The 16,237-nt window shown below is 48.2% G+C and overlaps 1 protein-coding gene across 2 annotated transcripts in view; it reads right to left on the bottom strand.

Annotated features, from left to right (window-relative positions):
• Positions 1-16,237, bottom strand: part of ik (IK cytokine) — a 70,957-nt gene that overhangs the window by 31,900 nt on the left and 22,820 nt on the right. For both annotated transcript variants that reach the window (XM_072512751.1, XM_072512752.1), the window contains exons 8-12: positions 13,883-13,929; positions 12,858-13,021; positions 11,518-11,626; positions 9,484-9,529; positions 6,055-6,271 (exon numbers count right to left, since the gene is read on the bottom strand). In XM_072512751.1, the coding sequence (XP_072368852.1) occupies positions 6,055-6,271; positions 9,484-9,529; positions 11,518-11,626; positions 12,858-13,021; positions 13,883-13,929 (583 nt within the window). The remainder of the gene's footprint in view (positions 1-6,054; positions 6,272-9,483; positions 9,530-11,517; positions 11,627-12,857; positions 13,022-13,882; positions 13,930-16,237) is intronic.

The following is a 16,237-nucleotide window of genomic DNA, read 5'->3' as shown; positions in this document are numbered from 1 at the left end:
ACATACAATATTAGAACATAGAACATTACAGCGCAGTACAGGCCCTTCGGCCCTCGATGTTGCGCCGACCTGTGAAACCACTCTAAAGCCCATCTACACTATTCCCTTATCGTCCATATGTCTATCCAATGACCATTTAAATGCCCTTAATGTTGGCGAGTCCACTACTGTTGCAGGCAGGGCATTCCACGCCCTTACTACTCTCTGAGTAAAGAACCTACCTCTGATATCTGTCCTATCTATCTCCCCTCAATTTAAAGCTATGTCCCCTCGTGCTAGATATCACCATCTGAGGAAAAAGGCTCTCACTGTCCACCCTATCCAATCCTCTTGTATACCTCAATTAAGTCACCTCTTAACCTTCTTCCCTCTAACGAAAACAGCCTCAAGTCCCTCAGCCTTTCCTCATGAGGGGCGACATTCTCCGACCCCCCGCCGGGGTAAATTAAATCACCTACCTTACCGGCGGGACAAGGCGGGCTCCGGGGTTCTGGGGGGGGGGGGGGGGGGGGGGGGGGGGGGGCGGGGCGATCTGACCCCGGGGGGTGCCCCCACGGTGGCCTGGCCCGCGATCGGGGCCCACCGATCCGCGGGCGGGCCTGTGCCGTGGGGGCACTCTTTCCCTTCCGCCTCCGCCACGGTCTCCACCATAGCGGAGGTGGAAGAGACTCCCTCCACTGCGCATGCGTGGGAAACTGTCAGCGGCCGCTGACGCTCCCGCGCATGCGCCGCCCGGAGATGTCATTTCCGCGCCAGCTGGCGGGGCAACAAAGGCCGTTTCCGCCAGCTGGCGGGGCGGAAATTCCTCCGGCGTCGGCCTAGCCCCTCAATGTTGGGGCTCGGCCCCCAAAGATGCGGAGCATTCCGCACCTTTGGGGCGGCGCGATGCCCGTCTGATTGGCGCCGTTTTGGGCGCCAGTCGGCGGACATCGCGCCATTTCCGGAGAATTTCGCCCGAGATCTTCCCTCCATACCAGGCAACATCCTGGTAAATCTCCTCTGCACCCTTTCCAATGCTTCCAATACTTTCAAGCAACAGCACAAAATTAAGAAGAGTACAATTCCATTCACATTTTCAGCGCTGAGCCCAGTGGACCATCTGTATCTTGCATGAAGCCATCCTTTCCACATTCAGTTTTTATTCTGCAGCTTTTGTTTTCATCAAAATATCCCAGACAGCTGCAAAGCTTTTAAAGTTGGTCAATTTTTGGGCACCATCTTGAGCCTGCACTTGCCGTTCGCGGAACCGGCGGCAAGGGTGGGGAAAATCTAGCAGGAATCGGGAAACACGATCCCCGTCGGCGCGATCGCGTTTCCCCATTTTCCTGCCCCTCGCCAGTGACGTCACAAAGAGTGTGTACCTCATTTAAATAAATTTGGGGGAGTGCCGGCTCTACTTCTGCAATGTTAGTGGGGGGCTGCAGTGCCAATGAGGATTTTCCGGGGGGGGGGGGGGGGTATACCCCCTTGACGGGGGCTGCGGGTCGTTAGGTTGCAGCGCTGATCAAAATGTCCTTTAAAGATGCCGCCCGATCTCTTTGGAGCCGGTTCCCAGTTCTATGTGGGCCGGTCCCACCAGTGTGCTGCCGGAAACCAGGCCCGCTCATTTATTTGGTGCAAGGGGTTCAAGATTTCATGGGAAAACTTGTCTGTGCAATTGGAGAATTATATGCCAGCTTTCGGTCTTTGCCAAATTCTGGTAATATTCCGTCCTATGAAATATTATGCTCTCAAAGACTCGAAATGTACTAAAAATTGTTAATATATATTTGCTGTGTCTGGTCAGAAACCAATTCAGGGCCAACAGTGCAACTAGAATCTAAATAACAGTGGCATTAAATGAGGTCCTGTACAACGTACCTTAATGGATTGCAAACTTTAAATAAAGAGCCACACTTGGATTTCAGTCCTAAATAGAAATGTAACAGCAATGTCAGGACCCATACACTTACTGAGGTCTTCATGGCAAACCTTCAGCGCAAGCCTAAAGACATTTTGCGTATGTTATTTTCAGGATGGTTACACCTGGTTTACCAGGGGCTGGTTTAGCACACTGGGCTAAATCGCTGGCTTTTAAAGCAGACCAAGGCAGGCCAGCAGCACGGTTCAATTCCCGTACCAGCCTCCCCGAATGTGGTGACTAGGGGCTTTTCACAGTAACTTCATTGAAGCCTACTTGTGACAATAAGTGATTTTCATTTCATTTTTTCATTTCATTTAAACAGCAATGGCAAATAATTACTTATTGGATTCACTTTGGCTTGGAATGTCAATTACTCTCAACTGGTTTCTCTCCGAATGCTTTCAGTCTGACACAGGAAACTCTGCTGGTTCTGTATACCCAGAGACACCAATTTCCAGAGACTTCACTACTAAACAGGACCAAAGGAGTACGAGTAGGCCATTTGGCCCGTCGAATCTGCTCTGCTATTCCATTAGATCACGGCTGACCATCTACCTCTACCACTTTCCTGCCCGGTTCCCACATCCCTCTATGTCATTATTACCCACAAATCTATTCTGTCTTGAACATCCGCAGCCCTCCAGGGTAGAAAATTCCAAAGATTCACCACCTTGCAGATGAAGTAATTCCTCCTCATCTCAGTCCTAAATGGCCTGCCCCTTATTCGGAGACGGTGCGCTCTGGTTCCAGACTCACTATCCAGGGGAAACATACTGGGCTGGATTCGCTGTCCCGCCGCATTTCTGTTTCACCCCGCCAACGGGATGCTCCGTTACACTGGCTGGTCAATGGGGTTTCCCATTGTGGGGCAGCCCCAACGTCGTCGGGAAACCCCTGGGCTGCCGGCAGAGAATCCAGCCCGCTATCTACATTTACCCTGTCACACTCTGTAAGAATTAGAACGTTTCTACGCTGACACATCGATACCAGGAGAGTGCTGCACTGTCGGAGGTGCTGTCCTTTGGACAAGAAATTGAAACCGAGGCTGTGATCTCAACTGGATGATAACATCCCTATTTACAGAAGAGCAGTGGAGTTCAGCCTATTGTCTTGGCCAATACCTTTTCCCACAATCAACAGCATAACAGACAGGTTTCCCATTTCTGTTTGAGAGAGCTTACTGTGCGGAAATTGGTTGCCACGTTCCTTACAGAGAACAATGACTATAATTCAAATGGTACTTTATTCACTGTAAAGCATTTGAGATGTCTTGTGGTTATGAATGATGCTGTATTAACACATGTCCCTTCTTTCAAATTCATTTTAATTGACAAATCCTTCCACTGCCTCATCGCAGCCTTTGCCCTGAAGTCCCTGCGCATGGCCACTGTTATTTGGACTCAAACCCATGTGCTCCCCCCCGTCCCCTGTACCATCAGTGGGCCAGCTTCATCCATTGTACCCTCATAGTACTGAAACCCTCATGTCTCCAACTCAAGCTAAAAAGGCAGTATAGAAATGCAGGACTTTTCCTATTCCCCTTTCTCTGTCCAATGCAATGTTAACACTGCTTCTGTCACCACAGAGGTGAATGCTTCAGATTATTGCTGCTTTCTCTAGACTTGATGAAAAGTCATCACCCTAAAATGCCAACGTTGTTTCGCTCCCCACAGATGTTGAATATTTGCAGCATTTTTAAAAAATGTCAGTAATTTGTTTTTGTTGCAATGTTAACCCGATGGATTCGTTCTGATGCTGATTAACCTACTGCTGTAGCACAGCGTCAGTGCCTGAGCTGGAGGTGGCGAGGGGTGAACACTGATCCAACGATGGATGAACGTTATGGGATTTTGCTTAGTTGACTCTGGGGTATCTATTCATACAGAACATTCCCATGGGAGATTAAATGGGTGGATAAAGTCTAAGACAGGGGAGAGTGCACATGAGCTGTGGAAGGAGACTAAATGGATTGTAGAGTCTATGGCAGGGTAGTATGTGGAAGGAGGGGGTTGATAGGCCAAACACCATTTTCTTCATTCCAGACGGCATAGGAGCAGAAGCAGGCCATTCAGCCCATCGAGTCTGCTCCACTATTCAATTACATCATGAATGATACGATGATCCTCAACTCCACTTTTCCACCTTATCCCCGGAAACCTCGATTCCCTTACTGATTAAAAATCGGTCTACCTCAACCTTGAACACACTTAATGACCCAACCTCTACTGCTCTCTGCAGTAAAGAAATCCACAGATTAACTACCATCTTGAGAGAAGAAATTTCTTATCTTTGTCTTAAATAAGTGACCCCTTACTTGAGGGGTCCTAGACCCTCCCACAAGGTGAAACTACCTCTCAGCAACTACCCTGTCAAGCCACAAGAGAATCCGATGCATCTCATTCTCATTCTTTCACAGGCCTAACCTCCTCAAACTCCCCATAGAAGAAAACTCCCTCATACCCGGGATCAACCTAGTGAACCTTTCCTGGACTGCCCCCAATGCCAGGCTATCTTTCCTTAGATAAGGAGACCAAAACTGTTCACAGTATTCCAGCTGTGGTCTAACAAGTGCTTTGTATAGTTTTAGCAAGACATCCCTATTTTATACTCCATTCACTTGAAAATAAAAGCAACATTTGACTTGCCTTCCTAATTACCTGCTGAATTTGTGTGCTACCTTTTTGTGATTTATACACGAGGACCCCCCAAATCCCTCCGTGCTGCAGCTTCCTGCAGTCTTTCTCCATTTAAATAATATTCAACTGCTTTATTCTTCCTGTCAAAGTGCATAACTTCACATTTTCCAACATTATATGAAAATGAAATGAAATGAAAATCGCTTACTGTCACAAGTAGGCTTCAAATGAAGTTACTGTGAAAAGCCCCTCGTCGCCACATTCCGGCGCCTGTTCGGAGAGGCTGATACGGGAATTAAACCGGCACTGCTATTTCCCATCTGCCATGTTTTTGCCCACTCACTTAATCTGTCTATATCCCTCATATATCCCTCCCCCTGTTGCCCATTAACCTCAATTTGTGGCAACAATTTATTTATTTTGTGCCGAATACTACGTGGGTTTAAGTAGAGCCATTAATTTTCCCCTTTTACAATTTTCTCCCCCATAACCCTACTTGCTGCTTTTTTAAAGTTCATACACTCTGTTGCTCCGTGTCACACTCTGGCTGTCATTATCTAAATAGCTGCCTTATTCTTTAGCTTTGAAAGCCTACATATCCCCTCTCCAGAACCAGCCCCATCTATTTAGTTTAAAGTCTTCTCTACTTCCCGAGTTATGTGATTTGCAAGAACACCGGTATTCATTTGAAGCCTACTTGTGACAATAAGCGATTTTCATTTTTCCATTTTCAAGATGTAGGCCGTCCAAAATTTATATTCTTATGTTTCTCCCTTTCATTCAGAATTAGGCCATTCCTTTCCTAACAGTTAACTCAATGTCCTTTTACTGTACGGAGTTTACTTATAGATACATCTTAATCAAATCTATCAATAGCTCAATAGTTTAATAAAATAGCTCTGCTGCTTTTAAAATGATTAATTTGACCTCAAATTTTGTAACATAGATACGGCTCTTGGAAAAACACAGAAACTGTTTTGCAGATTTTACTGAATGTTCCTGTGCTTGAAAGATAAATACAGAAAATCCCATTAATCTTCATCACAGCTCTGTAACAAAAATAACACCGTTAGTCATTGAGTTTCTGTCAAGGGCACTCAATGGTTCCCTCCCTGAGGAATGCTGCCAACATAATAATAATCTTTATTAGTGTCACCAGTAGGCTTACATCAACACTGCAATGGCATGCTGTACCATTGAGTGATGGGGGCATCAATCCCTGCGCGGGGAAGGGGTTGGGGTGCAGGGGTGAGCATATAGCCCCACTCGCTCACAGCATTCCCTTCTCTTGCTTTTCTTGAAACGGAAAATGCTGAGTGACTGACAAGACCACACCCCACCACCAGAGAAACAGTGAATCAAAGCCCAGAAAGACATGGAGGACCACCAGGTCAGTTGCTAGCCATGAATTAAAAGACAGGTAAGGTAGGAATGACTGTCGGAGTGCATTATAAGCTTCACTACCTTTAAAGCTGGAACTTGTTGTACAGTTAACACAGAGTGATTAGAGCATACCTCATCGTCCACTCTTGGCTTCTCGAAATAGTTGTGTCTGGACTTTTTCTCCTCATCCCTTTCTCTTTCCTTTTCTCGTTCCCGCTCTCTTTCCCTTTCTCTTTCCCTCTCACGTTCCCGCTCTCGTTCTCTCTCCTTCTCACGGTACTTTTCACGTTCCTTTTCGCGAACAACCTTCGCGGTCGTCGGTACATAGTCACCAATGTCATCAAAGATGCTGGAAGTAAACATTGAAAGGTAAATGCGCGGCAGCTCAGTGTTGTCCAAAAAGTGAAGTCAATTTCTCTGAAACAAAGATTGGTACAATGTTATATGTCATTATGCCAAATGTCCTGCACTAACGTTGGGGGAGAGAGGGTGGAGGGGATTTGCAACAGAAGTTGGGGACAGAGAGGGGAAGGGTGGAGCAGAAGAGGATGGGGGGGGGGGGGGGGGGTGCCGAGCAAGGTGTGGGGCCACGGGGGACAGGGCCGCAGGCAGGGCCATGGGAGCGGGGCAAAGGGGAGGGTGCAACTTTCTGCCATTCAGACTTTAGTGCTGTCGGTACTGGATACTCTCCAGTTAAAGTTGCTTGCACGATTTGTAAACTGTTGATGTAATGCATTCATTTGACTGTTATTCTCCTCTGTGACTCCTCAAAGGATTTATCCATTATTCTGGTCTGCATACATCATCAGAACTTCACCTTGATATGAAAATCTTTTAAAATAACCACGTCAGGATTTTAAAACAAAGAGCAAGTGCTTGCCACTAAAAAACTCATATTCGAAGCTCCAGCTCTTCCGAAGCCAATAGTTGGACAGATAGCATTGGGTGTGACTGGAGCAATTTGGTCAGCAGTCCCGTCTTACCGTCGAGATGCTAATTTGAGGCACTGCTCAAAGATCCCATGCCGTCATTCAAAGCGGAACAGGGAAGTTCCTCTGGTGTACACGATTCCTATTCTTCCTTTAGCCAACACCAGTGAAACAGATTATATGGCCCCTCACTGAATTGCTCTCTTGGTTTGGTACAGTTTCCTGCATAATTGCACTTCCAAAGAAAGATATAGTATCAGCCTTGGCGCAGCAGATAGCTTGCTCACTCGGTACCAGAAGATTTGAGAGTTTCAGTCCCTATCCAGAGATTGGAGGACAGGATTTAAATTGACGCTCACAGTCCAATACGGATGGTGTGCTGCAGTCTCAGAGTTCCTGCCTTTTCGATGAAACAGACAGTTTCATCTAGAACTTCAGTTTTCCCAGTATAAGTTTAAAAGATTTTCATATCAAGGTGAAGTTCTCAGCTACACATTAAAACATTCAGTTTGAAGCAGAACAGGGGAGCTTTCCCCAGTATAAAAACAAGAGATGTTGGAAAAACCCAGCAGGTCTGGCAGCATCTGTGGAGAGAGAAACAGAGTTAATGTTTTGCATACATAAGATTCTCTTGAAGACATCCTATGGACCGGAAACCTTAAATCTGTTTCGCTCTCTAGAGGCTGCCAGACCTGCTGAGCTTTTCCAGCAGTTTCTGTTTTTATTTCAGATTTTCAGCATCTGCAGTATTTGGCTTTTATTTTAGAGTTCTACTCAGTGTCCTGACAAATATTTATCCCTCATTCAGCTTCACAAAACAGATTAAGGGCAGCACGGAAGCATTGCGGATAGCACAATTGCTTCACAGCTCCAGGGTCCCAGGTTCGATTCCGGCTTGGGTCACTGTCTGTGCGGAGTCTGCACATCCTCCCCGTGTGTGCGTGGGTTTCCTCTGGGTGCTCCGGTTTCCTCCCACAGTCCAAAGATGTGCAGGTTAGGTGGACTGGCCATGATAAATTGCCCTTAGTGTCCAAAATTGCCCTTAGTGTTGGGTGGGGTCACTGGGTTATGAGGATAGAGTGGAGGTGTTGACCTTGGGTAGGGTGCTCTTTCCAAGAGCCGGTGCAGACTCGATGGGCCAAATGGCCTCCTTCTGCACTGCAAATTCTATGATATTCTATGATATTATTTAGCTATGAAGAGAGGTTGGATAAACTCGGATTGTTTTCACCGGAACGGCGGAGGTTGAGGAACGACCAGATAGAAGTCTGTAAAATTACGACTGGCATGGACAGAATGGATAGTCAGAAGCTTTTTCCCAGGGTGGAAAAGTTAATTACTAGGGGACATAAGTTTAAGGTGCGAGGGGCAAAGTTCAGAGATGTGCGAGGCTTTTTTTTGTTTGTTACACAAAGGGTGGTGAGTGCCTGGAACTCGCGACCGGGGGCGGTGGCGGAAACAGGTAAGATAGCGACATTCAAGAGTTATCTTGACAAATACACGAAAGGATGGAAATAGAGGGATATGGACCCAGAAGGTTTTAGTTCAGACAGGCATCATGATCAGCGCAGGCTACTGGGGCTGAAGGGCCCGTTTCTGTGTTGTTCTTTCTTTATTATCTGGTGATTATCACACACTGCTGTATCAGAGGACAAATTGGCTGCGGTGTTTCCTCCAATAAACAGCGACTACACTTCAAAAGTACTTCATTGAACAAAGCACATCAGGCATTCTAAGGTCGTGAGAGGTGCTACAAAAATGCAAGCCTTTCATTTTTAAATTTGGTTTTAAGCACTTTGGGTGTACTAAGGATATGAGAAGGATTGTAAAATTGATTTTTCCTTCACTCAATAGTGCTTTACAATAGACACGCGAGTCTTGCTGCATGCTTGGCCCCTACAAACATGCCATTTTTGACATGCATTGGCCACTTTGTGGCACAGACAACAGTGTGCTACTTGCAGTCAGTCACTGAGAACTGTAAAATATCAGCCTTTCAATCAAAAAGGACCACTATGGGCGGCATGTGGTGCAGTGGTTAGCACTGGAACTGCGGCGCTGAGGACCCGGGTTCGATCTCGGCCCTGGGTCACTTGTCCGTGTGGAGTTTGCACATTCTCCCCGTGTCTGCGTGGGTTTCACCCCCACAACCCAAAAGATGTGCAGATTAGGTGGATTGGCCACACTAAATTGGCCCTTAATTGGAAAAAAAAAAGGACCAGTCCCACATGCTCTCCCTCACCCCCTCCCGACCTCTCCCTCACCCCCTCCCGACCTCTCCCTCACCCCTTCCCGACCTCGCCCTCACCCCTTCCCGCCCTCACCCCCTCCCGACCTCGCCCTCACCCCCTCCCGACCTCGCCCTCACCCCCTCCCGACCTCGCCCTCACCCCCTCCCGACCTCGCCCTCACCCCCTCCCGACCTCGCCCTCACCCCCTCCCGACCTCGCCCTCACCCCCTCCCGACCTCGCCCTCACCCCCTCCCGACCTCGCCCTCACCCCCTCCCGACCTCGCCCTCACCCCCTCCCGACCTCGCCCTCACCCCCTCCCGACCTCGCCCTCACCCCCTCCCGACCTCTCCCACCCAACAACAAAGACATTTTCTGTGCCATCTTTTAATAAAATGGTACCTTATATCAGCCTCTGGGGGTCTCTTTTCATCACCTCCCAATTTGCCTGGGAAAAGGAAGAAAAATGAAAATCAAATCAATGAAGAAACCTGGTCACGGCTTATAGAACAGAATATTTTCCCCCTTTGCATCTACAAAATGTAGGATGGTGGTAAGGTACAGGTGGCACTGATTTGGGCTAAGTTGTGCTATTGAGCTATAAGGTTGGGATACTATCTCAGTCTTCAGGGTATTGATGAAGGCTCCGCCTTCTCAACCTTTCCCCTTGCCCGAGGTGTGGTGACCCTCAGGTTAAATTACCAGTAGTCAACTCTCCCCCTCAAAGGGGAAAGCAGCCTCTGGTCAGCTGGGACTATAGCCACTTTACATTACACTATCTCAGTCTCCACATTGTTGGAACTGGTTATTATACCACTGCTGCTGAATATTAATCATTCAGTGTTGTTACAGGGTTTCAGTACATGGTAATGGTATGAGAGAGCTTGAATATTTTGAACGGCAGCTCTTGTACTGTGAATAACACCCAGCGATAGAATTTTGTTTTTTGGTTGAATATTCATGGCCAGTGTCCGTAGAATGCATTTTAAACGTAAAACACAATATTTTGAGCTAAGTTAGGAAACTCAGGAGAAGGCACAAGTCTTGTAATCAAGAGGACCACTTGAGACATGCGATGAAAATAAATTACTGTTCCTTTTCAAACAAAACTAATCAAAATACATTATTACATTTATAAGGTGCGTTGAAATAAAATCTATAGAATTAGTTTAAGCTCAAAGCCTCATTCAGAAGCAGAACAGTTCTGAAAACTAAAGTTTTAATGATGAACTAAGGGACTCATTTGCAAAATAAGGGGTCTCCCATTTAAGCAAGGATCGAGGAGGAAATCCTTCCCTCAGAGGATCATTAGTCTTTGGAACTTGCTATTCAAGGCACAGTTAGATGGATTCTTGATTGACAAAGGAGTCAAAGGTTATGTGAGACAGGCAACAAAGAGGAGTTAAAGCCACAATCAAATTCGCCGTGATCTTAATGAATGTGGAACGGGCTCGAACACCTGAACGGGCTCGAACACCTGAACGGGCTCGAACACCTGAACGGGCTCGAACACCTGAAATGGGCTCGAGCACCTGAAATGGGCTCGAGCACCTGAAATGGGCTCGAGCACCTGAAATGGGCTCGAGCACCTGAAATGGGCTCGTACACCTGAAATGGGCTCGTACACCTGAACGGGCTCGAACACCTGAAATGGGCTCGAGCACCTGAACGGGCTCGAGCACCTGAAATGGGTTACTCCTGTTCCTGTTTGTTAGGTTTTTTTTGTCAGGTGAAATCGTAGTGCAGGCGGCATTTTTCAATTGAGTGAAGGTGTTAGACTTTGTAACTAATGCAATACAAGTTTTAAATCAGTAACTACAGAGGCAGCGATGGAGTCGCCCAACACAGGAGACCTTTGGGCACCTTCATACCTGGGCTACTTCTTTGAAAGAGCAGTCATATGTAGTCTGCCCATCAGACATTTTGTCTGTAGTCCTACAATTCAACAAGCGACTGGCCAAGACTTTAAAAAAAAATTTAGTATACCTAATTAATTTTTTATCCAATTAAGGGGCAATTTAGCATGGCCAATCCACCTACCCTGCACATCTTTGGGTTGTGGGGGCGGAACCTACGCAAACATGGGGAGAATGTGCAAACTCCACACGGACAGTGACCCGGGATGGAACCTCAGCGCCTTGAGGCAGCTGTGCTAACCACTGCTGCACCTTGTCCAAGACTTTTTAAAATGATTTATCAAATTAGCTTCTCCCACCATTTCAGGTGAAGCATTCCAGATCCTGACAAATCTCAGTGGAAAGGTTCCTTCCCGTCGCTGCTCTCGATCTTTTGCCAAAGTTTCATCAAAATCTATGACCCCTAGTTACTGACCCACTCGCCAGAGGGAATAAAGCCTCTGCATCTTTCCAGAAGTGTAGTGCTCCGAAAAGCTGGGGTTTTAAAAACCTACCAGCAAGATCTTGCTTTCTGTGTTACCTTTATCCTTCTTTTTCAGCTTCTTGTTACGCGTTCCCTGGCGCAGGTAGGACAGGATCTGAGTGAGCTTATTGATTACAATGTCATTCGTGGTCAAGGTTGTCTGTGCCTGAAAAGGAAGTACAGATTGGTCATGACAAGGTAACAAAAATTACAAGAATTTTACAAGGCAATCAAAACCAACACGGTACACAATCCCTTGGGGGGGTTAAATCTTGCTGCAGTGGGGCATCTTGCATTAGAGTTAAAGACATTTTCCTGCACCATGCAGCTAAAATACAATTTGCACTGTAACTTGCTGGAATTGCAAGCTGAAAATGCCTTACAAGGCATCTGAAACCTTAGTGATCAGCAGCCTAATCCATGATGGGTGTAGGAGCAGAGGGATCTGGGTGTATATATGCATATGTAATTGAAGGTGGCAGGACAGCTGGCTAGAGATACATACAGTGTCCTGGGCTTTATCAATACGGGCATTGAGTACAAGAGCAAGGTGCTCATGTTGAACTTGTGTAAGTTACTAGTGTGGCCTCAGCTGGAGTATTACTTTCAGTTCTGTGTGCTGTATTTTAGGAAGGATACCAGGGCATTAGAGTGGGTGCAGAAAATATTCACAAGAATGGTTCCAAGGATGAGGAACTTTTGTTCTGAAGATAGGTTGGATAAGTTAGGACTAATTTCCTTGGAGAAAAGGTGGCGGAGAGGAGATTTGATAGAGATATTCAAAATCGTGAGGGGTCTTGACAGAGTATGCAGGGAAAAGTGGTTCCCACTTGTGAAAGGATTGAGAACATGAGGGCACGGATTTAAAGTGATTAGTAAAAGAAGCAAGAAAGTGAGAGGAGGATTCCCCCCCCCCACCCCACGCAGTCGCTGGCTAGGTCCTGGAATGCACTTCCTCAGAGTGTGGTGGAGGCAGATTGAATTGAAGCATTTAAACAGGAATTAGATTGTTATCTGGAAAGGAGGAATGTTCTGGGTTACAAGGAAATAGCAGGGAAATGGAACCAGGTGAATTGCTCGTTCGGAGAACCAGTGCAGACATAGTGAGCCAAATGGCTGCCTTCCACACCGTAACAATTCTGTGTTGTACTGAATACATCTGCATGACTTGTATTCTGTCTCTGTTACTTATATTGTCACAGCTAGGTCTCTGGATTTCTCAACAGCCAACAGGGAGCATAGAGCCATATATAAACAGGGCCAAACATAAAACAGTGATACAGGCACAAGCTTGGGGTCATTCTCCCAAAACCCAGCATCAAAGGAAAACTCTCCCAAGGTTTAAAGACTCCTTTAAAGTCCGACTAGACAAAGAACGAATGCCGACTAATCTTCACCTCCATTGTGGGACAGTCAGCTTTGCTCCTGATTAATGTCGTAGGTACATCTGTATCTGCGTACTCATCGTCCAGATCCACGACATATGCCATGCGCCCCGGCAAAAACAGCTCATTTCGCTCTTGGGGCTTAATTTTAAACAGGATACGGTATGCATTGCGCCCTGGAAAGGAACAGAAGATCAAGACTAAGCTGTTAAATCAATACTGAATCATACGGACTTCTTAACCTGGTTTAAACACTGCCTTTGTTTGCCTTCAATGTTGAGTCAATTACACATCTGTCCACAATTGAGTGGGATGGGGCTACATTGGGTAATTACTGCACGTGACCAGCATAGGGAATATAAGGAGTCTGCTGTGGATTGATTTGTTATCGGTTATTGAGACACCAGCTTGGGTTTCCAATTGTAACACTTGGTGACCTATTAAAAACGAACGGGTTGCCATGGGCCGAATGGCCTCCTTCTGCACTGTACGTTCTATGTATGTTCTATTTGGAGGAGGCCATTCAGCCTCGAGTCAACTCCACCATTCAATTAGATCAAGGCCAAGCTGTATCTTAACTCCATCTACCTGCTTTAGTTCTCTATCCCTCAGTATCGTGTCCTAACAAAAATCTAACAAGGCTTTGAAAGTTTTCATTGACTTCTCCAGGCGCAAAAGCTTTGTTATGGAAGAGAGATCCAGATTTCCACTACCCCCCCTGTGAAGATATGATTCCTGACATCACCCTTGAACTCTCATTTTAAGATTATGCCCCCTGGTCCTGGACAATGTCACGCCAAGGCAATATAATTTATCCACTCCAAACACCCGCAGATTAAATCACTGCTTGATCTTCTATATCCAAAGGAATTCAAGCCTCATGTATGCACCAGGTTAAGTGGTATAATTGAACTATTTTGTTCCCATGTAATATTGTTGGCAATACAACCTGGAAACCCAGGCTCCGTTGTTTCAAATGAAATCATCGGGAGCGACTATCACACAATTGTCAAGTGTCTGAAGCTGTTGCCACTTACCCAAACGAGTCTTAAATTCTATTTTGTGTTCTGGGTCTTCATCTTTCCTGAAAAACAATTTTTAAAAAATTGTTGATTAACATCCATAGTGAAGACTTCCGGTTGCGGCTATGCGGAGCTAAGTCGCACATTGGGCGGCTCCCGCAAAAACGGACTTTTGGGCTCTTTTTAGGGCCCCCAACGGCACTTTTTCGACGTTTACTGGTGTGGGAAGGAGTTTATAACAGCTCCCCGTCAGTATATGGTTTCAACTAGGAGCGGGGCGACAAAAAGGTGGTGGTGGACCCGAAGAAGGTGCGAGGGAAGAAGTTCAAAATGGCGGCAGGTGGAGACCAGGCAGCATGGAGGCAGTGGGCGGAGGAGCAACAGGAGGGTATCCAGCGCTGCTTCAGAGAGATTATAACGGACCTGCTAGAGCCGATGAAGGCTTCCATTGATAAGCTGCTGGAGACACAGACGCCCCAGGGGGTGGCGATCTGCGAGGCTCGACAAAAGATCTCTGACAATGAGGACGAGATCTTAGGCCTGGCGGTAAAGGTGGAGGCACACGAGGCGCTCCACAAGAAATGGCAGGAGCGGTTCGAGGAGATGGAGAATCGGTCGAGGCGGATGAATCTGCGGATTCTGGGCCTCCCGGAGGGGCTGGAGGGGCCAGACGTGGGGGCCTATGTGGTCACCATGTTGAACTCGCTGATGGGAGCGGGGTCCTTCCAGGGGCCCCTGGAGCTGGAAGGGGCCCATAGAGTGCTGGCGAGGAGGCCCAAGGCTAACGAGTCTCCGCGGGCGGTGCTGGTGAGGTTCCATCGGTTCGTCGATCGGGAGTGTGTGCTCAGGTGGGCCAAGAAGGAGAGGAGCAGAGGTGGGAGAACGCGGAGGTTCGAATATACCAGGACTGGAGTGCGGAGGTGGCAAAGAGGAGGGCCGGTACAATCGAGCGAAGGCGGTGCAGCACAGCAAGGGGGTGAAGTTTGGCATGTTGCAGCCGGCGCGACTGTGGGTCACCTACAAGGCACCATTATTTTGAGTCTCTGGAGGAGGCGTGGGCCTTTGTTCAGGCTGAGAAGCTAGACACAGATTGAGGGTCGGGATGGGCGATTGGGGACTGTGGTTGATAGGTTATGTTTATGTTTATTTTTCTTCGAGGGGGGGGCCTTTTTATTGCTCCGGGTTTCCTTTTTCTCTGTGTTTTTCTCTTTTGGGTCGGTGCGGGTGGATGGGGCCCCGAGTCGGGGGTGAGGGGACTGGGCCTGTAAAAGGAGCTGCGCCAGAGGTGGCGGGGCCTGATAGGTGGAAAGCGCGGGCTTTTTCCCACGCTGAAGACTGGAGGGGGCGGGGCCGGGTAGCGAGGGTTGTTTCCCGTGCTTAGAACGGAAGGGGGAGGGGCAGGGCCTATGGATAGGGAACGGGAGAGGAGGGTGTGCCACACAATGGGAGGAGTCGAAGGAGAGGCGGGAGTGGCCGATGTTCCTGGAGCGAAGTAGAGACAGGGGGGATTGGCGCTGCCCAACCTCTGTGGGTACTACTGGGCCGCTAATGCGACGATGGTGCGCAAGTGGGTGATGGAGGGGGAGGGGCTGCATGGAAGAGGCAGGAGACGGCGTCTTGTGTGGGTAGGAGTCTGGGGGCGCTGGCAACGGCGCCACTGCCGCTCCCTCCAAAGAGGTATACCACGAGCCCGGTGGTGGTGGCTGCCCTCAAAATTAGGGGGCAGTGGAGGTGGCATAGGGGGGGGAAGTTGGGGCCTCGGCGTGGACCCCAATACGGGGGAACCACTGGTTCGCCCCAGGAAGAACAGGTGGAGGGTTTTCGGGGTGGCAAGGGGCAGGGATACGAAAGTTGAGGTACCTGTTTGTGGATGGGAAGTTCGCGAGCCTGGGTGAGCTGGAGGAGAGGTACGGGCTCCCCCCGGGGAACACCTTCAGGTACTTACAGGTAAAGGCGTTTGCCAGACGGCAGATGACGGAATTCCCGCGGCTACTGCCACACACAGTACAGGACAGGGTGCTCTCGGGGGTTTGAGTGGGGTGGGGTGGGGGGGGGGGGGGGCCTCGGTGGTGGAGGTAAAAGGTAAGTGGGAGGAGGAGTTGGAAGAGGAAATTGAGGAAGGGACGTGGGCAGATGACCTGGGGAGGGTGAACTCTTCCTCATTGTGCGCGAGGCTCAGCCTCATACAGTTTAAGGTACTGCACAGGGCACATATGACCGGGACAAGGATGAGTCGGTTTTTTGGGGGGTGAGGACAGGTGTGTTAGGTGCTCAGGGAGCCCAGCAAATCACACCCATATGTTCTGGGCATGCCCAGCGCTGGAGGAATTTTGGAAGGGCGTAGCGAGGACGGTGTCGAGGGTGGTAGGA

This window comes from Scyliorhinus torazame, chromosome 7 (assembly GCF_047496885.1).
Source record: "Scyliorhinus torazame isolate Kashiwa2021f chromosome 7, sScyTor2.1, whole genome shotgun sequence".
In the NCBI taxonomy this organism is placed as follows: Eukaryota; Metazoa; Chordata; class Chondrichthyes; order Carcharhiniformes; family Scyliorhinidae; genus Scyliorhinus; species Scyliorhinus torazame.
The sequence above is the reverse complement of the archived record's forward strand: the minus strand, read 5'-3'. Positions and strand labels throughout refer to the sequence as shown.